General features: G+C 38.8%; 2 protein-coding genes across 3 annotated transcripts in view; both read left to right on the plus strand.

Annotated features, from left to right (window-relative positions):
* Positions 1 to 1,455: 1,455 nt before the first annotated feature.
* Positions 1,456 to 3,516, plus strand: LOC122083805 (cysteine-rich and transmembrane domain-containing protein WIH2-like). Its single transcript, XM_042651701.1, has 3 exons — positions 1,456 to 1,633; positions 1,918 to 2,089; positions 3,223 to 3,516. Exons 1-3 carry the CDS (start codon positions 1,582 to 1,584, stop codon positions 3,266 to 3,268), a joined length of 270 nt encoding a protein of 89 aa, XP_042507635.1. The 5' UTR covers positions 1,456 to 1,581; the 3' UTR covers positions 3,269 to 3,516.
* A 7,379-nt stretch (positions 3,517 to 10,895) lies between these two features.
* The window catches only part of LOC122084306 (probable amino-acid acetyltransferase NAGS1, chloroplastic), a 15,306-nt gene continuing 579 nt past the window's right edge, over positions 10,896 to 25,622 (plus strand). Inside the window, exons 1-8 of one of the 2 annotated variants that reach the window (XM_042652441.1) lie at positions 10,896 to 11,025; positions 13,767 to 13,975; positions 14,153 to 14,304; positions 18,394 to 18,814; positions 20,713 to 20,810; positions 21,858 to 21,969; positions 22,153 to 22,312; positions 25,099 to 25,171. In XM_042652441.1, coding sequence (XP_042508375.1) covers positions 13,829 to 13,975; positions 14,153 to 14,304; positions 18,394 to 18,814; positions 20,713 to 20,810; positions 21,858 to 21,969; positions 22,153 to 22,312; positions 25,099 to 25,171 — 1,163 coding nt within the window. In that variant the 5' untranslated portion in view covers positions 10,896 to 11,025; positions 13,767 to 13,828. Of the gene's footprint in view, positions 11,026 to 11,615; positions 11,709 to 13,755; positions 13,976 to 14,152; positions 14,305 to 18,393; positions 18,815 to 20,712; positions 20,811 to 21,857; positions 21,970 to 22,152; positions 22,313 to 25,098; positions 25,172 to 25,622 lie in introns of those variants that run through there. The other variant, XM_042652440.1, reaches the window with a different exon arrangement.

Here is a 25,622-nt window from a genome sequence, read left to right on the forward strand (position 1 = left end):
ACTGGTCTCTCTCTCTCTCTCTCTCTTTGACACTACGTCTCCTTAATATTGAAGACTCGTTGAATAGGAATCTAGAAACACTCTCTTTTATAGGAAAGGAGATGGGCAAGGTTTTGCTCTCTTGCAGGCTGCAGGTAACCACCCAACCTCATTTCACACCATCAATGGGGTGCAGGACGTCCCAAAACGCCCAACGCTGATGTGTGGAAGGGTGTCAAAAGTGCCCAGATCGAATCGAGCTAAGCCCTCATCAGTTTGGTTTTGGTCGAGGTTCCAAAGTTATAATGGAACAGCTAGAAGCTGAAACCATGACGGATAAACTCGAATACATCGATCAAAATGGGACAAAATCCGATAAAAAACTAAGATCGGATCAATGATAATCCAGCAAAAAACTTAAAAAAGGATCTTATTGAAACCCAAAATAAGTTGGTTAGACCAAATCAGATGGTAGCCAAACCGATAAAGCTCGCACTCAAACGGACTGAAACCAAAATTGAGCGAAAAAACTTATTTAGTGGTTTAGTTTCGGATGGACACCCACCAAGAGCATAAATGAAGACATTTTTTCTCTTTTGGGTGGAAGTTTTCCTTCAACATAGATGAGGTCCAAATTACCTTTTCCACTCCAAAAGTTTCATCCAAAGATTGTCCGGATAGGAGTTCTTTGGAGGATATATCTAATAGTTGGAATAGCGCATCACATTGACACAGTAGTTGGTGGACCATCTAAGGATTAGAATAAGACAAACCCCATAAAAAAGGTTTTATATATATATATATATATATATATGTAAAGAAAAAGGAACTAGGGAGACAAGTAATAAGGCCCTGTTTGGTATTGTTTTAAAAAAACGTTTTTAGATTTTTTTTGTTCTATTGGAACGAAAAAACAGAATCTTCTATTTGGTGCATTTATGGTATGTTTCTGTTTTTTTGGAACAAAAAGTGAAAAAAAAAAATTGAAAAAACAAGATTGGACGGAACTCCAAAATTGGAGTTCTGTCTTTTCAGTTTCGTTTCATTTTACAAAAAAAAAAAATATTGTTCCCGATAAAAATCTGAAATTTTGAAACACCATTTTTTTGTTTAAAAACTGTATTTTGACACAAAAACTGAAATTTTCGTTTCTGATACGAAATGGCGTTTCTAGAACAGAAACGATGCCAAACGGACTCTAAATAGATACGTTAGTTACACATAGATCATAAAAAAAATGTTTTGTTTTGTCTATAAATAAAAATATCAGCCGAAATTGATATGGGATAAACCGATACGAAACGGAAACATAAGCCATGATTGAACATCAGAGGGGGAGGGTTACGCCCGTTACGGGTTATGTCAGCCACAGCTAAGAAAAGGCAACCGCGTGGCATTCACACGCAAAATACACCTCCCACGGTTACACCCAAACAATTAAAGAGGTATCGTCTCCCCATTCGTTCTCCCATTTTGATCTTTATCTCCTCTATCTCTCCCTCTCTATAAATTACCGTCTCCACACAGTCATTTACCTCTGGTTTCGGTGTGTTCTACCCTTGTCTTTTGGGCTTTTACGAGCTAAGGAAACATTGATCGGAGATGAGTTATTACAACCAGCAACCACCTCCCGTCGGTGCCCCTCCTCCACAAGGTATCCACCTCCAAACTCCGACCTTCGACCTACGATCTCAGATCTAAAATTTCATATATAGATTCTGATCTACTCCGATGTCAGTGCTTGTTCGATCAATCGATCCATCATAGGCGAGGGTTCGGGTTTGGGTTTTCGTTTGCTTTGTTTTTAGGAATTCTGGATTCGTTTCCTTGTTTTGATCGAAAAACTCTCGGATCGGGGATTGATTATTAGGATTTCTTCTTTTTTCATTTTTTTTAAAACTAATTTATATATGCTTGGTTTGTTCCTTGATTGAACAGGCTATCCTCCGGAGGGCTATCCAAAAGACGCATATCCTCCGCAAGGCTACCCTCCGCAAGGCTATCCTCCTCAAGGTTATCCGCCTCAAGGTTATCCTCCTCAGGGTTACCCTCAATACCCTCCACCACCACAACAACAGAGCAGCGGTGGCAGCGGCTGTCTTCAAGGATGGTGAGTCATCTCTGTCTTTCTCAGTTTCTCTCTCTCTCCGTCTCCGGAGCCTTTTCACTGTGCTAACTGTGATCCTCATGAGTCGGTTTATTTTGTTTGGTTCATCGGCTAATTCTGGGAATATGTGAATGAGTCGGATTAGGGATTGTTTGGCCGGACTTTATGTTGAAATTATGCAGTCGATCTTCACTCTTCACCACATGTGGTGGTTCGATGGGTGGGGGAAGTTTATGCCTTTAGTTCGTTCAGTCATGCATGTTAGCACGTATGTCGGTGCATCAAAATATAAAATGAGGAAACATTTCTGTACGTTAGGAGTAAGGGGGGAGAGAGAGGCTATTTCCTGTTCATGTGACAATGAGAGTAGATCAGAAGTGTCTCTTTCTGTGTCCTTCGCTTAAAGAACTTTTTCTTATTTTTTTATCTGCTGGACAAATGATGTGACTATTTTGACCAGAGAACATAATTTAAATTAGATTATTCATATCAAATTTTAAAGTCTTATTTAATCATGCTCATTTCAAATTTTAGAATCTTAATTTAATAAGAGAAGGTTGCATGGTTTTGAATCCGTTTCGATTATATATATTACTTATTTCAAAATTTAGATTAGATTAGAAATTAAATTTTAGAGTCTAATTGAATCAAGGGAACTAACGGGTTTCATAGATTAGATTAGATTAGTCATATTAAATTTTAGAACAAGCAAAAAGGTTGCATAATTAAGATTAGATTAGTTATATCAAATTTGAGAGCTTAATCTAATCAAGATAAAAGGTTCTTGAGAGGAGCTCTCTCTCTCTCTCTCTCTCTCCCCCCACATCCAGACACCTTATCTTCCCTCTTCACCCCTTGTACATGTGAACCTCTGTTTCTTGTGGATCTTGCTGCTTGAAGACGGTTCACCCTTAGATCAAATACCCATGTATTGGAATGCATCTTTCATCTGACGGAGTCAATACTCCATAAGAGTTTAAGACAACTAATTGTAGTTGGTTAGTGATTTGCCTGGTTCTCATGGGATCATAGGTTTGACTTTTTTGTCTTATTTTTTTTTAGTTAAAGTTAAAATGTTTGCCTTGAGATAAAGTTAAAATGGATTATTTATTTGTTGTTTTTTTGTGGTGGTGCAGTTTGGCGGCACTTTGCTGTTGCTGCCTTCTGGATGCGTGCTTCTGAGGTTCCTGGGAGAAGCGGAATTTGTGTGCCTAATGAAATATTGAGGGAGGTGTTTTGATTCTAAAGAGAGAGAATTGGGACCGTAAGAGTGATCGACTGATGAAGTTGAAGCTGCCCATTTTCTGCAGCTCTCGATTTGTTTTCGTGTAGATTCACTCTTTTTGTTCTCTTCTTCTCGTTGTTGTCTTTTCTTAATTTTCATCTACCATTTGGAACCAGCCGTTAAATACTCTACTTTTGATTTGGAACTTCCGTGTATGTGCTTCACCCATTCATATTTCGAAAACGTAAGGTTTTTCATGGTAACCAATTTTGTATTTAAAAAAGGGTAAGATTGTTGCATTATAACCTTGGTCACAAATTGGAATCAAAAAACCACCTCTCCCAAGATGGGTAAGGGTAAGGTTTATGATCATCTCTGGACTGACAATGGCGGGAGTCTTATGTACTACTGGGTACATCATTTAGGATCAGTTTCTCTCCACCCACGGTAAGAGAGAATCACTTTAACCACCCCATCTGACCCTCTCTGATTGTACCGGAGAATAGTACTTAATCCATTGTCAATGATAGAAATGGAAGTTAACAATGAACAGAGGCCAACGTGCCCCACAAACCATAGCCAATTCTTCTCCTTTTTTGAATCTATAAAATCTACAAATTAAAGAGGCCCATGACTTCGTCCGGTTGATACCGAGTTCAAGTATCATATGAGCAACCTCGGCAAAACCCTTGTCTGGGTTCTTCTATTTCTCGATAAAAAGCAATATGGACTGGATTAGACGTGTCCAATCGTTAGTAACCTTTGTCTGGCTGATACACGGGAGTTGAAATGAAATTGAGGCATGACCCACAAGCCTCAACCAACCCTGCAAAAGGCACAAGCTTACAGCCTTCACTTATTTATTTTCCTTTGCATAACAAAAGGGATTTGAATAAGGGAAAATACATATTATGGAAAGGTACTAACCTTTTTTTGCTTTGGAGGATTTATGAATGGTCAATTATACCCCCACCCCTTGCATGATACCCTCTCAACACTATCCAAAGGCCCCGGTCAAGGGATTATTCCTTGACCATGGCTAAAGGAAAACTCAGTCCCACTTATAGTGTCCAACATATAAAAGGACAATCCTATCCTTGCAAAATGCACATCATTTTCTAAATAACCAACAATTAGATTCTCCCATCGTGCATAGATTGTAAAATTCATATATCAATTACTTGTAGCCTACTCTTTTTTCCATATGGGAAAGGGATATTATGGAGGATGCTTCCTTATGTGATGGTGTGGATGTTATAGAGAGAAGAGGAATATAAGAGCATTTGGTTTTGTTGTGTGGTGTGGTGCTAGTTATGCGCCACTACTCTACTAGAATCGAGGATATTTTTTCTTAAAATTTTTTTTGTGATCAGATGAGGCTATTGGACTGTTGGACAATGGGCAGAGTATTTCAGACATCCGTATATAAGGAGAGAGTAATTGTGATGATCGCAATGGTGGGTGAACAGATTCTTGATTCATTGTTGTGGTTGCTTTTGACTTCGTCCGTTCAGGGTTTTGCGGTGGGGTTTTGTGGTGGGATATACCTATTAGGGTATTCCCCTACATAGTAATTAGCAAAATTAGTAATAAGAAGAGGATTCTGCTCAAACAAGGGAATATAGTTACAATCCGAATTTGTACCTACTATGAAAGTGGATAGATCCTGGGTTGAACTAGCTCATAAGTTGGTTATTTTATTTTATTTTATTTTTTTAGGATAAGGCCACCAGTAAAAAAGAAGAGTGGTTTGACAAGTCTGGGTTGAGTGATTAATGACGCTTGCAATAGTTGTAGGGGCATCCAGCAAACGAGGCTGCCGATGGGTAGCAATTTGGGATCCAAAAATCAGACCAAGGGCTAATGGAATCACCACTGCCCAGTTGGTTGAAGATTCCCATGCTGAGGAGATCCCTTGCCGAGCAAATGGACTTCCACCCCCACGAAGCCATGGATGGGCAGGCTGCTTCAAGCAAATTGGAGTGCAGGAAGTATCTCTCCTTCATAATCCGACACCAAAGAGAGGACTAATGAGTCAGAAGTTCCCATCTTTTCTTAGCCAAAAGCGCCTTATTCATGCTTGCCTAACACTTTATATTAAAACCTCAAAACCTCTTTGGTTTACAAATAGTGGACCATGAAATAGTGGGAACATGAGAGCTGCAACCATTGGACCAAAAGAAATTCTTGTTGATGGAATCAAGGGCTTTATGAACCGAACTTGGCAGGGAAAAACATGACATTGCATAAAGCGGCTGGGCGAACAAGGTAGATTGTATCAAAACGAGTTTCCCAGTTCGGCTCAACAACTGTGCTTTCCAATGTTGTAACCTTTGAGATACCTTCTGAACAAGCTCCTCACAGTGTGCCTTTGACAGCTTACTACAAAAGAGAGGAATTCCCAGGTTTTTATCCGACGCATTAGTGGGGGAGATCTGAAAAAATTCCCGCAGTTGCCATTTGATATCAGAGTGAACATTACTGTTGAACTGAGCCCGTGTCTTCTAAATATTAATTTTTTGGGCCGAAAACCTGCAATAAGTACTAAGAATAATGCTCAAATTTCTAGCCTCTGCCATAGATGCTTTGCTGAAGAAAATAAGGTCATCGGCGAAAGTCATACGTGAAATATGCTCTCCCCCCTACAAATTTGTATGTTATTGATCTGTTTTGCTTCCATAGCAAAGGCAAGGTGAGAAGAAAGGAGTTCCGCACATAGAACAAACAAATATGGTAATAGTGGATCACCTTGGCGTAGTCCTCTGGATGGCTTGAAGTAAGGGAGTGGCTCCCTGTTGAGAATAATACTAAACTGAAGATTTTCCACATAGAACATAACTTTCCTGACCTAAGCTGCATCGAATCCATAGCTTAGGAGTGTTTTATGAAAAAAGGTCTATTTGAGCGTGTCATAAGCCTTGCTCATATCTACCTTGAAAGAGAACTAACCAAAATGTCCTTTTCGAGTAGTTTTGAGCTTGTGTACGTAAGATCTAATTGGTGACTAACACATTGTCATAAATGCTTCTACCTTTGATGAATCCATTCTGGTTGAAGGAAATTATTTTATCCAGAATGAAGTGAAGCCTACTGACTAAAATTCGGGAAATCACCTTAAATGAAATCACATAAGCTTATAGGGTGGCAATCACTAATGGAGGATGGGTGTGCCACCTTAGGAATGAGGGAGATGAACGTGCGATTCATTGCAAGAGAAAAGGTGTCTGTGCTAAAGAAATTTTGAATGCACTCCGTTACCTCCTTCCCAACAGAAGACCAAGTCTTATGATAAAAGATTCTTGGAAAGCCGTCTGACACTCTGACCCGGACGACTTCAGAGCTAGCATTGCAAATACAGTCGACTTAATTTCTTGAATGGAGACTGGACAGTTCAGCAGAGCATTTGTCTTCATCCGAGACCCTGCCAAGAATGGGTATAAAATAACTGTCGTCAAGGGTTGGTTGGGAAGAAGAAAAAAAAGGTCCCTGTAAAAATCTTGAAAGGCACATCCAATGTCTGAAGCGGACGTCAGGGTTAAGCCTTGGGCATTGATGGACTTGATTTCGTTCCTCGCACGATGCTTCATGGTCGAGAGGTGAAAGAGACGGGTATTCCTATCACCTTTGCAGAACTAGTCAGCCCTTGATTTTTGCTGCCAAAGGATATCTTAATGCAATAGTTTAACTGTTTAATGAGAGATGCTAAGAACGACTTCTCCTGGTGAAACCAATGGGAATCTCTGTTGTTGAGAGCAACCATATGAAGTTGAGAGAGGGAAGACCTTATATTGTCCAGATTGTCAGTGATATTCCCGACAACATTTCTATTCTAAATTTTAAGAGAAGCAGATAGCTCCCCAAGTTTGATGCATATCTTATGAGATGGAGAACCACTTACAAATCTGGAACCCCATGAAGATGCAACCTGGTCCAAAAAGGTTGGCTCAAGAGCCCAAAATGCTTCAAACCTGAAAGGCCTTCGGCGGCAAGGATGTCAAGTATCAAATTCAAGTGTGATCAGAGGTAACCATGAGTTTAGTAGTCACAACTGCTGAAGGGTATAATTCAGTCCATTGAGAATTTGCAAAAAAAGATCCAATTTAGCCTCGATTCTCTGTGCACCAGTTTGCCTGTTGGTCCAAGTAAATCGGTGGCCTCTCAAGTAAATTTCAGAAATACAAGCCCCGTTGGTGAACTCATTGAAAAGGTCTGATCTGACGTGGAAGAATAGGTCTGCCTCCCATATTATCCTCTAGTTCAAGGTATGCATTCTAATCTCCAGTAAGAGCCAAGGGTGTTGAATAAAGGAAGAAAGATGGAGTAAAAAAGACCATTGAATATCCCTTACAATTTCCAAACAACTAATATAGACGAAAGTGACATTCCAATTGATATTAAGCTTGGAAGATATTAATCTATATGGATACACCAAGAGGTCTGCCACAGGACTTTCAATTTAATAGAATCGCACCAAAACAACATAAGGCCGCCGACACCTTAAAGTGTCGGAGAGCATGCAAAATTTTGAAAGTTAAAGAGTGATCTGCATAAAGCATATGGATGTTGGTAGGAAGATTTCGTCTCAGATAGAAAGAACAACATTGGTCTGAATTTCTTCACTAATAAGTGAAGTTACCGACCAATCCCTCGACAGTTCAACGAGAGGATCATGGCTGGTCCGACGACTGCTTCCAACTAGTCACCACAACCTCATTATCAGACAGAGTAGTTGCAGGGGATTCCTGAGAGAAAGTTGTTTCGTTGTCTTTTAAAGTTTCACCCTCCCCCGACGGGAATAGTTGGAGAGTTAGGATATCATGATCAACTTTAATGTGAGCCCTTTTCTTTGGTATAATTCTGTTAAGGCCTACAGTAAATGCAAACATCGGTTGCTTCCCTTGGGAAACGGTGGAATACTCTCCAGGGAAGAAGCCAACAAGAGTCACATCGGGCACTGGTTGCTGGGAGAGAGCTTCAGATGAAGGAGTGCCCTCATTGTGAACTTCCTTGATGATGATGGTGTTTCCCTGTGTAGGCTTGCCTACAATTGGAGTTTTCACGAAGAAGGGAAACAAGCCATGGTGCCCGCAGTTGGTTAGAGGTTGGGTAGGGGTAATGGAAGGGTTGGTTCGAAACATATCCTGCTTAACCTTCCTGGTGCTGCCAGAAGTCAAAGGGAGGTCGATGCTGAAGACAAATGCAGTATGAAGGATTGCCTAGAGAATCTCACTTTTCCACTTGGGAGGTAGTAGCTGAGGAAGTTTGTTCTCCTTAGCTTGCCTAGCTCCAGCCGTTGAGTTAGAGCCCTGTGAGTGCTACCCTTCAGAGCTGAAGAATTCATCATATATATTGCAGGCCTCTGTGAGAAGACTGGTGTGCCGGGGTGGTATAGCCACCTTAAGAATCAACTGAAGCTCGGCTTTCAGATCCGCCTTTGCTAACATATGAAGATATTATGAGCGAGGCTTAAACGGGCAGTCGATCCCAACATGGCCCAGCCTATACAGTTGGGACAAGTCTTTTGAGGAAGGTATTCATACCTTAACAGAACCTTAGCGCCCCAGGTTTACGTCAAAAGCAGATGCAAGGCACTGGGTGAAAGGTACTATTTGTTGGTGTATGATGTCTTGTATTCCGTCACAGTTTAATCCAAAGAGTACTGGTGCAACACCTAGATAGGCTGGACGGCGGTCCCAGATTAGGGTTTTTTCGCTATATATTTATAGCGAAGGTTTCTTTCTCTGTAATGCAAGCAATACTGAGAGGTGTGAGGACGAGCGTTGTAACCCTATTCTCCATTGATAGTGAAGCAGGATCTCATCTCACCGGGGACGTAGGCAACCTTGCCGAACCTCGTAAAATCCGTGTGCATTGTTTGTTTTGTTTTTCCATTATCTTCTGCATTGTTTTAGGGTTGCGTTTCTACACTATTAGCCTGGGTGCTGGGTTGATTGTTGAACTGATAGAACCAGATGGGTACTCAATGTCCAAACAACAACCAACACGAGAGAAGATTGCCCTTAGAATTTAGGTTCGAAAAATTGCCAGTGGAGTCCTTCAATCTGAGCCCAAATAACAGCCATCAGAAAGATGACTTTGTCTCCACTATGTCTCGTTCCATTGTTGTAGGATGGTGAGATGGCCAACATAGATTCATGGTTGTGAAAGAAGGAGAACTTGCATGTCTCTTTCGTTTTTGAGTTTTATCACAAAATGATCAGGGGCGTTATCCACTAGGTGAAGTTAAAATCCCCTAACAGCTCTGGAGTGCCCCGCCTTACTGAACATCGAGCGGAGTTCCAAGATGGAGATATGAACAGAATCCACAACCCACCCCACAATAGAATATTGGAGATTCAACTTAGCTTTGAGATGGGAATCAACAGAGACATCCACAGGGGGCATATGCATGTCGGTGAGGTCAAGTTTCACGAAAAACTCCTTCACCAACTTCTCTGCAAATGCCTTAGAGTTTGCAAAATCATCGTTGCTGGGCTCTAAGGGGGTATGGTATGAGGGCTGCATGGTATTGGAATTTGGCATGCACAACCTGACCACAAGTGTGTTCACAGGACAAGGAACGCTTACGGGGTCGGAAAGGGATGAACAGTCTAGTGTTCTTGGATGAATATATAAAGGGGAGGACTGATGGGAGTAAGCCCGAAGGCCGAGAAAGCTGAGGGAAGGTGTTAATTCTGCTAGTGTCTAAAAAAGAAAAAAATACTTCAAGAGACTAGATAAGTAAAAAAAAAATGATCATTGCTTGATTGCATGGTTCTTCATTTTCATTGGAGTAGAGACCAATGAGAGTAATGTAAGGGCATCTAACATCCAATTGGGGTGAGAGATTTTCCCATGAAAAATCACGGGTAACTTTTCTCATGAAAAAAAAGAAAATAATATTAAAATACTTTTTTTTTTTTTTTTTAGACAGAAGGTTATCCGGCTTTAGGCCAACTAAATCCGAATTGGGCTTGTATATGATCTTGCATCACATACAAATCGAGAGCTTTTGGACCCTAGTGAATCTCAGGCAGGTGGCCCAAGAAATTATGCAGCAAAGTTTTGATCATTTGTTTTTTCTCAATTCTTCCGTTAACCAATATATTTTGATCTCTTTCGTTTTTCCATTTTCGTCGGCCACACGGTTGGGACTTGGGAAGCTGTCATCTCATATTCTCGTCGTCAAACATCTTTGCCTCCACAATCTCACTCCCCAACCCTCTCACATCTATCGTCGGCCCCCACTCCTATAAAACTAGTGTACTACAGTTTACCTCACAAAACCACTTCCTTTTTCTTCTCTCTCTCTCTCTCCCCACCTCTTTCCGGTTCAATTTCCCGGATTCCCTTGCAGAACCATGGAGGGATATCGGCTACGCAGGAAAAGAAATTCATTCCAAGTTTTGCTTCGAGGTTCCGCCATGGTTCCAGGACCACTTTCCAAAGTTATCAGTCGTTCAACCAGCTACCACCTCTCTCACCACTTCATACCAATGGAAAGGACGCAAAGAGGGGACTCTTCGTTAATTGCCATCTTTTCGGCGAATTGGAACTCAATAACACTGACGACCGTAGCTCTGATAAGGACAAGCGCTTCGTTAGCTGGTTTCGGGAAGCTTGGCCCTATTTTAGGGCGCATAGAGGCAGCACCTTCGTTGTCGTTATTTCCGGAGAAATTGTCGATTCTCCGTACTTGGAACCCATTCTAAAGGCAAGTTTCAGATATTCTCATCCTATTCTTTTTCGTCTTACTTTCTTTTGAATTTATTGCTTGATTGTCGAATTAAGATATGCATTGATATCGTTTTATACACCTTTAATTTGTGATATTAAATTTTATTTATTACTGTTTAGCTTTTTTTTTTTTTTTAGATATACAAAAAACCAGAATTATCTAATAGTGTAGCAATTGTTGGGAAGGCATCGCTGATTGGAAGAATTGAAAGAAAGAGGGTCAGAATGCATCTCAAAGTCGAGTTTAAAATTCTGCATAATTCATATCATACCATATTGTACTGTATTTCTGCATGTCTTTTCAGATAGTATGTAATTATGCCGTACAATGTGGCACAGCATTAGAATATTCATGGTTAGGTGCAAAAACAATGTATAATCTTCTGGCTGTTTCTCATTTTCATCAAGCTTGCAAACGTGCTTCCCATCCACTGTGTTTCATTTTCATGTCATTGAGAATTAATGGAAGAGTCCTGTATTATGTAAACTTATTTTCTTTTTGTTTATTTTCCTTGGTGTAAACTTTCATGTGTTCTCAACACTAAGACATATATACATATATATATATACAGGATATCTCACTCCTTCATGGTCTGGGGGTCAGATTTGTTCTTGTTCCTGGGACTCATGTGCAAATTGACAAGCTGTTGGCTGAAAGAGGTGAGAAAAGTCTTAGTAATTTGCAACAGTACAATATGAACCAAAAGAAAATTGTACTCCAGTTCAGTGGTAATACCAAGACCGGACCGATGTAACATGGCCAAAAACATGTATATTGGGCAGATGAATTATGCTATGTTCCATGTTACATGTACGATGCTTCCTATAGGTTTAAAATCATCAGGACCAATTAAGCTGGCTATCAAACTGAGAAACTGGCTATGGGGAAGGTCTAGCTGATGCGGTCACATGTAGGATTATATAGAGATTAACTTTTCATATATTATTTATTCTTATTTCCTGTTTAGAAACTTACAGGAATGACTTGGAGTTTGTTTCAAACACTACTTCTGTTTCAGAGTTTGTTTAGGAGCCCCCCCCCCTCCTTTGTAAAAGATTGTAACCCACAATGGGAATTATGGGATTCAATTGGATTGATTAAAAATTTGATGCGAAGAGCTGTGGGTGTAGAAACCTGCCTCCTCTCATTGCAGGTACAATCTGCCCAGTCTTACGTTCATTCCCTTCCATTAAACCTTGTTACTCTTCATCATCTTCTTTCATTATTTTTCTTTCCTTGTTTCTTCCTTTCCCTTTATCTTTCTGTTCTTATTTGCCGTTACCGCTGAACTTCTTGGGTTGATAAGGATTCGATCAATCTCCCTCATCCCTAACTCTTTCCCTCTTGTATTTTTTATGATAGACCCTACCTATACGATCCAGTTTCTGAAACTTGCATGGACTGTGAGATATCAACTCAAAATCCCACCTGGTTTTAGATCTACTGCCTGATCATTTTTACAGAAGTAAATACTATTTTATTACTTGATTCTGGATCCTGCTGTTGAGCACATTCAAGAGGATTGTTATACACAATCAACCTTTGAAGTTTCAGGGTGATCCACTGTCTTTTGGGAGAGTTCTCTTAATAGTTCCACGGTTGGTTCTTCCTTGTGTGTTGAGAATCGAGAGGTTGTACTTGTAGACATCCTCTTGTCCTATTTACTACTTGAGGCCATATTCTCTGGAGAATATGAAAACCCCCTCCCATTCTGAATTTTGCTTTAATTATTCCCTACTATTGTCAAATCTCAGATTCGTCCATTTTCTTCCACTATTAATTCCCTTTTGTGTCAGATCCCCCCCCCCCCAATGGTTCCTAACCATTCTGAGTATTTTACAAAATTCCCACATCTCATTATTTTTTTTTACTTTTGTGGGCCCATAGGTACCAAATTTAGGGTTTTTTGGAACCCGGAATTGCATCACTAGATCTAGTAACGCATGGCAGATGAGCTTTCAAAAGAAGGTCCCTCTGGGGTCAGCATTTATAAGACTCTACCAAGTACCAACTATGAAGCTTATTCATTGCTGTCTTGATGTGGTTCTTACTTCTGTTATGTATTTGTTGTAGCAGCGTATTCCTGAAGCGCTTGTACTCTATATAATTTCTGTTATGGGAGAAGTGTGTACTTCCCTCTCACAGTCTCTCTCCTCTCTTTCCTCAATAAATAAGTGGGCTCCCCTTTGCTCTCCTCAATAATATACCATTTTGCTACCTGCTATTGGATTGGCGTGTAAGATGCCACTATAAGCAGGCAGCATATAATGATATAAATCTCTGTCCCAGCTTTTATAGAAAAAAATTACAAGTTCATTGATTACTTTGCAAATTTTTTTTTTTAAACTTTGTTCAAGTCATGACCGAGTAAATTCTCATGTTGAGTAGACAAACATAAAGTCCGATGTATTTACATTTTTGTATTCAATTGTCGAGGAGTGAGGTCCGATCATGACTTCTGCCTTGTAATTTAGATGTACGTTTCATTGGATGCCTTCTGCTTCTGCTATCTTCCTAATGGGTGATTTCCATTCAAATGGTTTAGCTTTTGGACTATTTCTCCCAAGATCTGGTATTCCTATTTAGAACATCTGTGGCAGGAGAGGTGGAAATGATTTCCATCATTCATTCATCTTTCTCTCCCTTTTTGTTTCTTCATGGTATTGTCTTCGTGGGATGCTGTTTAGTTTCATGAAACGTGAACAGTGATCTTGCAGGAAGTGAGGCCAAGTATGTTGGTCGATACCGAATTACAGATGTTCACTCTCTGGAAGCAGCAATGGAGGCAGCTGGTAGAATCCGCATTCTGATAGAAGCAATGCTTGCTCCTGGACCTTCAATATGCAGTATTCGTCGACATGGTGATAATAGTCGTTGGCATGATGTTGGTGTTAGTGTTGCAAGTGGTAATTTTCTTGCCGCTAAGGTGAGGAAGTTTCTGTGAGAATTTGATGGAATTTCAGTGTGCCGTTGCATTTCGTGTTATTCCTTTTACGATGAATATTCTGTTGAGAACTCTTAATCAGTTTGAGGTTTATCTTGCTTTTTAAACTGTATTTCCTCTACTGTGTGCTGAACTCATTTCATTTAAATATTTTGTCAGAAACGAGGAGTTGTTAATGGCATCGACTTTGGAGCGACTGGTGAAGTAAAGAAAGTTGATGCTTCTCGTATACGTGAGAGGCTTGATGGAGATTGTATAGTAGTATTAAGCAATCTGGGTCATTCCAGCTCTGGGGAAGTTTTAAATTGCAAGTATGCTATATTGCTCCACTAGGCATCTTTGGTTACTTATTAATCTGATTGAATTAAATATCTGACTTATGGTTAAATGGGTTTGAAATAATGAAGGAGGACGTGATTGCCTATACTCCATCCCACAAAAGATTGTCAGGTTTGACAAATATTGCTTTTAAGGGGAGTTTGTTATTGCAATAATTACCTAAACTTTTAAACTAATCTTTCAAAATAATCCTCCATAGTGTTACTACACTACATATATTCTCCTTGGTCTCCCTCTTTTAATCCATTAAATTTGCTAAGGGTAGTATGGGTAAGGTAAAAAAGTTTAAAGCATTTAATGTTGTAATGGCCAAACAAATTGGGGCATAGAAAAACTCCAGAACAAACTCTCCACGGAGAGTTATTTTAACAGAAGACATGGCTGTAGAGTGGAAAGATGGAAGAGTATTTGCCTAGCCAATTTATGTAGTTGGAATAAAGCTTAGTTGAGTTGACTAGTTCCATTCAGATTTTACATTCTGAACATTAGAGGTCTACCATGTCTTAACTGCCAATTGTTGTTTCTGGATTGAATGGCATCCTTGGCATGTTTAGCTGTGGTTACTACTTACTCTTAGTTTTTTCAATTTTTTTTTTAATAGTGGATCTTGGTGATTTTGATATCCTCGTACTCTTCTTCTGTGCTTTATATGACTATATTTAGCACACAGGTTTTTTGTGCTTTTTATGACTATAATTTGTCCACGGATCTTTTGTGCTTTAAATGACTATTTCGTCCAAAGGTGTACAATGCTGTCTTTTTATTTCTAGTCTTTGTGATGAAAAGTATGATACTTTTGAGAAACATATGCATAGCTTGTTTTTTACTTCTTATCCTAAAGTTTGTGGAGGTTACCACTATATAAAATAAAAACGACTCTGCTTTCTGTTCCGTTCTCAGTTCATTGTCTTTCTGTTTTCAGGGTATATGTTTGGGTTTATGCCATACACATGGGAAGGGGGTCTTGAAAATATATATTTAATGACAGCTACTAAATGTGTTTAGGGTGAGATTTTGGAGGTTGAACTGTGGTGAAAGTTCCCACTATATCAGGAGTTTCAACTTTATACATTTTTGGATAGAATAGATGATTGATTCTTTCTAATTTCATAACAATAAAGGGATTGGAAATACCATGTATAACAACTGGAGACTGTTACACTTACTGATGTTCTTTCTCAGGGATTGCAGAATTAGTACCTTTGTAGAAGCTTGTAGCAATTGAGAAAATAGGAAGTAAATGATCTTCTCAGTGGTCAATGCCAACCATACATGTATTATGATTTTTCTTGTAGGTTTTCTCCCCTTCGGATAAATACTTCGCTTGTAAAATTTGGTACTACTTCATGAACCTATTTGCCTCGCTTTGAGCCCTCTCATGTAATATCATGAATATGATGTGTTACCGATGCTTTGCCCTTTTGATGAGGGGGAAGTACCTTAGAAGATAAGTGCTACTGCCGCCCTTTCATAATCCAGGAGGAGTTTCACTTGAGATTATTCCATGACATATCCAGTCTATAGAGGTGCTAGACAGCAATAGGGTCAAGGTAAGTTTAAAGTATCAGTATTGCACTGGCCAATCTGCCTAATTTATCTTACCCCTTGGAAGTTGGATCAGCTGATCTGGGTTTCTGTCAATCTAGAGCCCATTTTTCTGCCGCCTGTCATTTCCCAAGGCCAACACAAATGCTTCCTCTCAAAAAAAAAAATTCTTGCTTTTTCCTGAGAGAGGATGAGCAAGGACATACCTCTGTTGAGAGCTGCAGTTTGTTCTTCCCCCTCCCCTCCGTGATGGGGACACCAAGACGTACAGCCGAAGGAAGAAGAAGACCCAACCTTCTTTGTGGTTGGAGGATTAGAAGGAGGAAGAAGAAGAAAGAAGAAAAAAAAAGAAGGCTCGATCCAGCCTTCCCAGTGCTGGATCGAGTCCTCTCCTTCCTTTCTTTGCCAAGATTGTGTGGCCCCCACCAAATCTGATATGTTAGTAGTTTTATTTCCTAGGATTTTGTTTAATTGAGTCTTTAAGTCAATTAGGAAACTAAGTAAATATCCTATTGATTTCTTTTTAGAAAGTTTCTTTGTTTATGAAATAGCATTCCTAGAATATTCTTTTCTTTTTAGTAATTAGTCTCTTATTTATGTAAGGCCATTGGCCACGGTTCCAAATCAATGAAGGAATGAAGATTATTGAAGGCAAAACAACCCCCAAACCCCCCCAAGAATTCTCTCGCTGCTCTCTTCCTCTTCTCATCGCTCACTCTCGGTCTCCCTTGTTTCTCGCCTCCTCTCTCTCTCTCACGGCTCTCTCTCATTCTCCTTCTCTCTTTCTCATCCTTCATCCCTCTCTTTTCTGTCTTCTGTCTTTCCTGTTCGTGCTGCCCTATTACAGAAATTGTTCACCATCATTAGAGATTATCTCCATCGAGAAAACCCCCAACTGGGTTGCTGCTGGAACTTCTCCAACAATCAGGACTGTTGTTCTTCATCAAGTAGGTTGGACTGCAACTCTTTATTTTGGAGGACTTCGACTTCTCCTTTTCTCCTCAGACCAGGACGGCAATAAGGTAAATAATTAAACTAAACCCCTCCCACCTCCATTTATCCCTGTTATATGTTGCAGCCCATTAACATTGAAACCAGCCTTTATCCTTTTGTTTATGCCTATTTTTATCCATTGTTTAAAGACGTTTCGTCACTGTTATATCTCCAAAACCCTTGCTGATTTTCTATTTTAGTTGGCTGCTAGAGGACATTGATTGTTTGCATATCTTATTTGGTGTTTAGATTGATTTGTGCTGAACCTAACATTCATATGACGTTTGTTCCCTTCCCCATGTCCCCACTTGAAGCTTAAGTAAGAGTTTATATGTTTTTCCGCCTAGATTATTATTGCTTTTTGCTACTTTGTTTATTAGTCTCATTTTATTTTGCATGCTTAATCTTGTTTGCTAAGTTTCTTTTTGTCCTATCTACCCAAGTCCCTTGAGTTAATCCTACCTAGTTAGTTAATCTTGTAGAAAACGTAGTCACCTAGGAACCCCCTACATCACTCCGGGGGCCTGTATATATTTTCTTCTTCTTTGGTAATGAATTATTTATTCACCCAAAAAAAGGACTTACCTCTGTTGGAGGTGATGCCGTGCAGAAAGACAGATCAAACCATGGAAAGTTGGGCTAGATGATTAGAACTCTGAGTCCAGCCTTACTTGAGTTGTTTCTTTCTTATTTTATTCATATCTTTAGTAGTAGTAGACTACCTCCATAGCAAGCTATTGGTTGGAGAAGTTTTAGGCTTAGTTTGAGTATTGTTGGAAGTTTTATTTATACATATGTAAGCTATGCCCTGCCAATGAATTTAGACATAAAGATAAATCAGTTTTTTCTGAATTTTGGCTTTGTGGATTCAGTGGTGTTACCTGATGGATTCCAAGTGAAAACTAAGGTGGATTTCTAAGTGGAAGTGTGAATTCTCTTCACTGGTTTTTCGGGGGATTCCAAAACCATGGGTAAGGTGGATTCCTGCCCCATTATCCTATTATCCTATCTATTCTTTCTTTCTTTCTTTCCATTTCTACTTTTTCATCCAAGTAATTGCAGGTCAGATTTCTTAATGACACTAACTACGGGTGTATTGTTCCTTCTGGTTTCTATTTCATATTTGGTGTGTATCTTAAATTCTGATTCCTGTTTACGGTTCTGATTACCGGTTACAGTTCTGCCATATTTAGATGCAGTTTGTCTTTCTAGTTCCAGTTCCTGTTTGGAACACCATTTTCTAGGAAAAATTCTGGTTTCCTAGCTCAATTCTACTTTAACTTATTCTCAAACTCTGAATTGCTTATATGAATACATTCTACTGCTGAACCATTAGTTGACTTCTGTTTAAATTCCTAAAAATCTGAATGGATTCTGCATTTCTAAAATTTCCATGTTTTGGAATTCGTCTTCGTAACTTCCTGGATGATATTTTTTTTTGTTTTGTTTTCCTTTAAAAGATGAGTTTGGCATATAAGTACTGTTTTAAGGTCTCTGATGCTTTTTGTTTTCAAATGTTGCAGCACTTATGAAGTTGCTACTGCTTGTGCCATAGCTGTTGGAGCAGAGAAGCTCATTTGCATTGTAGATGGACCAATCTTAGATGAAAACGGATGGCTTATTCGTTTCATGACCCTACAAGATGCGGACATGTTGATCCGCAAGAGAGCTAAGCAAAGTGAAATAGCAGCAAACTATGTAAAGGCTGTTTGTGAGGAAGATATCTCTAGTTCTGGATATTTTGATTCTAATAGGATGAGCCTTCATCATCAGAATGGGAGTTTCAGTAAAAAAAATAATGCAACATTTCATAATGGTGTTGGTTTTGACAATGGGAATGGACTGTGGTCTGGTGAACAAGGATTTGCTATTGGAGGTGAGGAGCGGTTGAGTAGATTAAATGGTTACCTTTCAGAGCTGGCTGCTGCAGCTTTTGTTTGCAGAGTAAGCCCACAGGAAAATAAATGGTATTTTAGTATTTATTTTTTGTTTATTACATGACTGTTGTATGAACTCTGTCATCGCTCTATTCCTTCCTGTGTATACATGAGAATATGCATCTCATTAAACAATGTTTAATATTCTTCTATATCTTTTATTTTTCTAGGTTGGTATGTCTTTAATTATCTCTCATAAAGTTTGTTGAACCAAACTAGTGCTGCCAATGGGCCAATCTAGCTCGGTTCAGAAGTTTTCTTTTGCAGTTCAGGAGCCGAGTGCAAACGTTGAATTAAGCTCTCATTTTTTTCTTCCAGGTGTTTTCTTTGTGCAATAATATGTGTCTAGATTATCTCTTGCTAAATTACTTGAAAATCGTAAGTTATTGATGATGTATGATATGTCCATGGTACCCTTACCCCATGGATTCGAAGGGTGGGGTGATCAGACAGATGCAGATTGGTATGCCAAAATTCACCTCAATTTGATTTACCGGTTTGCAATGACTGAAAGTTTATGCTATCGATATCTTATTACATCTCATTTGAAGCAACAAAGATGCTATAATTGACATCTCATTTGAAGTAACAAAGATGCTATTTTATTCCTTGAACGGTATACACTGACGCACCAATCATCCATTGTCCATCATCTCTATCTTCCATTTATAAAACATGATCCTTCTCCTTGGTAGATAAATTTTAAAAGGAGAGGTCTAATCTAATTCATTTACATGTATATAATTCCCATACATGTCTGAACGTAGCAAGGAAATCTCTTGGATGATGTTGTTCTGGGCTGCTCTTTCTTAGGATCTTGCTTGTACTACACTTGTGTTGGAGGTCTCTTGGAAGAAATTTAATATGGAATGCTCTGCTGGTACTTCAGATCTGAATAGCCAATATGGTATTCGAAATGATAAAGAAAAGGTATCAATATATTGTCCAAGGAGAGGAAACCAATTAAACAAGGGGGAAAGGTGTTTGGGATTAGGCAATGCCCCCGTGAGGAATGATGCTTTGCTCTCTAAATGGTTCTGGAGACTCCCCAAATAGGTGAACAGCCTGTGCATCATGTTGAGGTTAAATAACCATCATGGTGTATCTGTCCTAGCTTTTGCAGCCACAATGGGTATTGTGATTCAGTTACTACCGAGTTGAAGGTAGTCATTCAGGGAATGGAGATAGCAATTCGACATTGGTGGCTTAACTTGATTACTTGATCATTGAAGGTGATTCAAAACTGATGATCGGATGACTTCAATCTCAATTGGATGGTCCTTGGAAGTATATGCACTTTATCAAGAAGGCTAGAGCTTTGTGCTCCAATCATAATTTTCTTTTTATTGTAGGTTGAGCTTTGCCAATTCAGCAGCAGGTGATTTATCATAGTTGGTGTTGACAGGGATTGGTTGTGCTTGGGTCCTTTTCCTGTAATGTAACTGTTTTTCTATCTCCCAACCATTTTGGTTTTTGCTCTTACTTTTTCCTTGAATGAAATCTGTAACTTATTAAAACAGAAGATTGCCACACTAGGTGTTGTTTCGCGCTTCCCCTGTCCATGTTGGGCATCTAGGGCTTCCTCAGCATCCTTTTTTGCTATACTGTAAATTTATTTTGTTCATAGTTTTGTTTTGACCGATGAAAAAGAGTTAGTTACTTATAACAAACCATTTTATGTTTACCATATAATCTTATGTGGAGCTAAATCCTGTCATTATGAAAATGAATTTTCGACAGGTGGAACATTGTCATGGGACCTTACCTGCATGTGGGAAATCTGTTAATATGATGTGTCTCTATTTGCAATTATTGGCATGCCCCACCCACTATCCTCTGCTTTACTCTATTGACTTTGATGATGCCTTTGCTGATGGTAGTCCTAAACTCCTCATTTTTTGTCAGGGTGGTGTTCAAAGAGTTCATTTATTAGATGGCACCATTGGTGGAGTTTTGTTACTAGAGTTGTTTCAAAGAGATGGAATGGGGACTATGGTGGCTAGGTAAACAGTAGTCAAATTTTTAGATTAACTTCTTCCGTAAATCCTTAAAGCATTCGTGTAAAACTGACAATCTGATTTGCTAGTTGCTTTCACTAATCTTGCTGTTGCTTCTCATACCCAAGTATTTTTTCGGTTTACCAAATTCGAATTGCTTGTTTATTATTTCTTCGGTGCTTATTCTCACTTTTATTTCTAATTTCTTTCTGCAACATTTTGGTAAATCTTCTCTATGATTTGTCCCTCGGCACATCTTAACGCTTTGTATGTTGTTGTGGCTTTCAGGCCCTGTTCACTGTGATAGACTGGAAAATGTGTCAAAGGGTTGATTGATTCCATGCACTTTTCAATTGTAACACCCAATCCCTTGAGAGGAATCTGATATTTGTTTGTTTCTTCTCTATTGCTGAGTTCTAGTATCCTTCGGAAGATATCAGTTCCCTTGGGAATACATAACCTGAAATGCAATCCCTCTTATCTCTAGCTCACCATTTAAATGTTGTTTTCAATAGCAGGATCAACCCCACCCCCAGTACAGAACCTATCTAATGCTATGTTTATAAGGCAAATCACTCTTCATAACCTGATATTCATCTCTCTATCTCACCATGAAAAAACCTAACTAGAAAATATAAGTGCTGAGCGTTGGGAGAGACATTTTAGGACTGATCGATTTTGTGATGATATATTAAATCAGTTTACATTTCCTGCTACCTGGGCCTGCTTATCCAAAACCTATTTGATCATGCAGCCACAGACCAAACATTCCTCAATTATATTGTGTCATATCGATCCTAATCTTGCACACAATGTGCCTCAATTTCATTTTATTCTTCTCTCAAATTCCATTTGTTTCGTCGCAGAAGCAGATTTTTTGGTTGATGCTGATACAAATAGTGGCCCATGGACATATTCAGTACATATGCTACGACCATTTTATACATATAGTAGTTTGTGAATGTTTTATGAAGATTCCCCCAAAAAAAAAAACCCACTTCCCAAAAAATTTTTAAGGCCCTGCCTGACTTTTTACATATCCACTTTTCTCAGTGATCTTTATGAAGGAACAAGGGCGGCTGCAGTGATGGATATCCATGGAATAAAACAAATTATAAAGCCTCTGGAAGATTCTGGGACTTTGGTTCGGAGAACTGATGAAGAGGTTAGTGCGAATGGTTTTGTATTAGTCTTGTCTTTTTGTCCAACATATCAACTGCTTTTTAATTATTATGTAGTTAGATTGTGAATTAAGCAACACCTGATAAGTGATAATAACTACTACTCAATTATCTTTCCTGGAACTGGGACCTAAAGGTTTTTCTTATCTTGTGCTCCATGTCATCAGCTACTTGAAGCATTGGATTCATTCATCGTCGTGGAGAGAGAAGGTCAAATTATTGCATGTGCTGCTCTTTTTCCTTTCGTTGAAGAGAAGTGTGCAGAAGTTGCTGCTATTGCCGTGTCTCCTGAGTGCCGTGGAGAAGGGCATGGGGACAAATTACTTGGTACCATGTTGAACTTAATGCTTGTTTTGTTTTGTCAAAATGGCAATGCTATTAGATGCTGTACATTGAACTGGGTAACAGCACATGGCTCATTGTGTTCTTCATTGTGATCACTTATTCACTTGTGGTTCATCTTGTTCAATTACATGGATTATTTTTTACAAAGGTATGAGGATGAGGAATGGACCTCCTTTTTTAGCTGCTTTTCTCTCCCATTCTGTTTTTGGATTCTGTACCTTTCTCAAACATCAGTGATGCAGTTTTCTGTCATTGGCTCAAGAATCATGAGCACATTTGAAGGCCCAAACCTAAACTCAGTTTGGGCTCAAGAGCTTCAATTTTAGGTCGATTGGACCATGATGATTAGGACCCTTGCCTGTTTGAATTTTAACTTGAGTGGTAAATCTGTAGTTTTCCTTTTGTTACTATAATCATGTTGTGCCTATTAATTTGCTTTTGGCCTGTGGTTGATTCAGGGGCCCCAATATCTTCGCCTCTTGGGCTTCTGTTTGTTCGTATCCTCTCTGTTTATTTAATAAATATTTCTTGTCGTCCTCGACCAAAAAAGGCTCTACTGAAAGAATCTAGTCTATGGAGGAATTGTTTTTTCTCCCGTAGAGGTCATGGTGTTTATGTAACCACACAATTTAATCAGTTCTGGAAGAAATAAAATTTATTTTCGTGAGTTGCTGCCCACGTGAACCCGGGCAAGTGCTGTACACATCTGTTGATCCGTTTTATTCTTCCCTCTTCTTTTTCTCTCTTTGCTTCTTCATGGTTGTCTCCAGTTCTGAGGAGAAGTGCTTTTCAAATTCTGTTTGTTTCAAACATTGCAGAACCAATCCATCCCATCTCTACTCCAATCAATCAAAGTTTGGTATTAATATTTCTAGTTACTAGTTTCATTTTTTATTCCATTCTGGTCTACAGCTCCACCTATATGAGCTTAGCCAATTAGATGCATTCTGCCTCTGTCAGTTCTGTTTTGTTTGCTGATTAATTGCATATTTCCTCCATCATTCTATCATAATTACTATCCCGTTAACCTCCCTTCTTAGTTGTATCTGTCTGTTTAGAATCCTCTAGTGTTTGTTGTTGGTGGTGGTGATGGTGGTATTGGTGGGCCTATAAACAAAACCATCACTGCCACACCATTATAAATCTGAGAAAGATCACACTTTTCTCTGGATTGCACCTCCGATTGACCTCTCTACACCATTCAGCTGAAGTTTCATCAACCTCTGTTTTTATTTTTCTTATTTTATTAATTTTATCCTTTAATTAGTAATCTGAAAGTACCAAGTGTCACTACTTTTCGTGTTCTTTACAATTTCCTCTTTTATGTTGTACTAGGATTCTGCTTTCCTTTGTTGTTGCATTAAGATCATATTTCCATTCTCCTTGTGGCTCCAGCTGGTTGCAAGGGAAATAAAAGGTGAGTGAAATCAAATCGATACTAAAATGGACTGAGGGAGTTCACTTCAAAGTATTGCAAATCTGGTTATAAATTTTCTAGCAACCAAATTCCATAGTTTTAAGAAGGAAAATAAAAATTCCATTTGAAAAGTGTAATTACCAATGACCATATTTAGTAAGTTTAAGATAGTTACACAATCTTAAGTACAAAAGTTTTTCATTTTCCTTTTTAAGACTGATTTCATTCCCTTTCCCTTCTATTTACTTGCAACCAGACGGAACCTGTAGGATTAAGATTCCACTTTCTTAGTCCTAGTGGGACTGGGATTCGTTTTCAAGTAGAACTAGGACTGAGGGCGTTCTCCGACATCCCTCTCGGTTGGACACAATTTTTTTTTTCTGGTTTTTGTTAGGTACAGTTGGGAGTGCAACAAAAGCTGTCCTCTCGACGGGTAGCACATTCTTTTGACAAGATTGTGTTTGTCTCATATACCAAGATTCTGAACTGTCTTTATTCAATTGAATATCAGATTGAGTTTGCCTTGTTATAAAATCCTATTTTTGAAACAGTATTGTATAGAATGGTAAGTTCAAAAAGTATCAAATGTATCATCATGACAAGATGGAATGGCTGCATTGGATTAAAAAGAAAAGGTATTACTATCTGTAAGGAAAATGTTATTTAGGATGACTCTTGCTAGGGTCAGCGGGGCATGTGGACAGATTCGAGCCACATGGACCGATGATCCAGTCAATTTTGAACAGTTGTATGGACAGGGTAATCTCTACATAAGAAACGAGTCAAATTTTGTGGCAGCTCAACCATTTGTGGCATAATTGATGTACGTAGGGTTTGAACACTACTGCAATCCCTTTGATTTCTAAAGCCGAAATAAAGAAAAGCCAAAATACAGATTTCAGACACCGTTATAAATCTAGGTTTTAAAATGCAACCCTCAGACAGTAAAGAAGATAACATCCCCCTCCTCCAAAGGAGATAGAATATTGAAACCCAACCAGAAGATCAATTAATTTTAATAAAGGGTCATTTTCCCTGTATTTTCAGCAGTCCGACTGTTTCCAGAACACTAAAATTCCAAGGGTTTCTTGATGCTCTATTTAGCCACTTGTTACAGTCTCTTTCTTGTGAAGCTATACTCCTGAATCTGCCTTGGTGGGACTAAGCATCGTGCTAATTTTATAATCAGTGTTACCCCTACCCCTCCCCTTTTTTCCTTTTTGGATAGATGGATTATTAATTTCGTTGAAAATTTTGAGGTTCAATATAATTCTTTTCTCATAAAAAATTCTCATTGTGTTGTTATTCTCGAGTGTATGGTCTAATCTTTAGTAAATGTATAAATATGCAGATTACATTGAGAAGAAAGCGTCATCCCTTGGGTTGGAGAGGCTTTTTCTGCTTACTACCCGAACTGCAGATTGGTACACATCTGGGCTCTGAAATTTTTTAAAATTTATGTTTGAGTGATGGTACACTTGATTATTGTTCAAATTTTTACAAATGGATAAAATTATACCCTGATCACTTACTGTAGAGTTTATGTTCTTTGATAATTCACTTTATGTAGTTATTCTAATGCGTATCCTGTGTTTACTATTTCTGTGCTGATGGTCTTGAACTATTTATTTGAAGTGCAATGCATTACTTTTCCTATATGAGCAAATGCATTTCTGCATCACTCTGGTTGATTAATTAATATATTTTTTCACAATCTAGTCAATGTTCCAGGGAACTTTAAGTGAAAGGAATTCTGTTTTAAAGACGTGTGTGGAGGAAAAATATTCAAACATTCAGTAGTACATTCAACTGGTTGTACAGTTGGTTCCTATCTGTGGAGGGGAATAAAAAAAAGTGGAGGAGGGGGGGGGGGGG

This window comes from Macadamia integrifolia, chromosome 7 (genome assembly GCF_013358625.1).
Source record: "Macadamia integrifolia cultivar HAES 741 chromosome 7, SCU_Mint_v3, whole genome shotgun sequence".
NCBI lineage: Eukaryota > Viridiplantae > Streptophyta > Magnoliopsida > Proteales > Proteaceae > Macadamia > Macadamia integrifolia.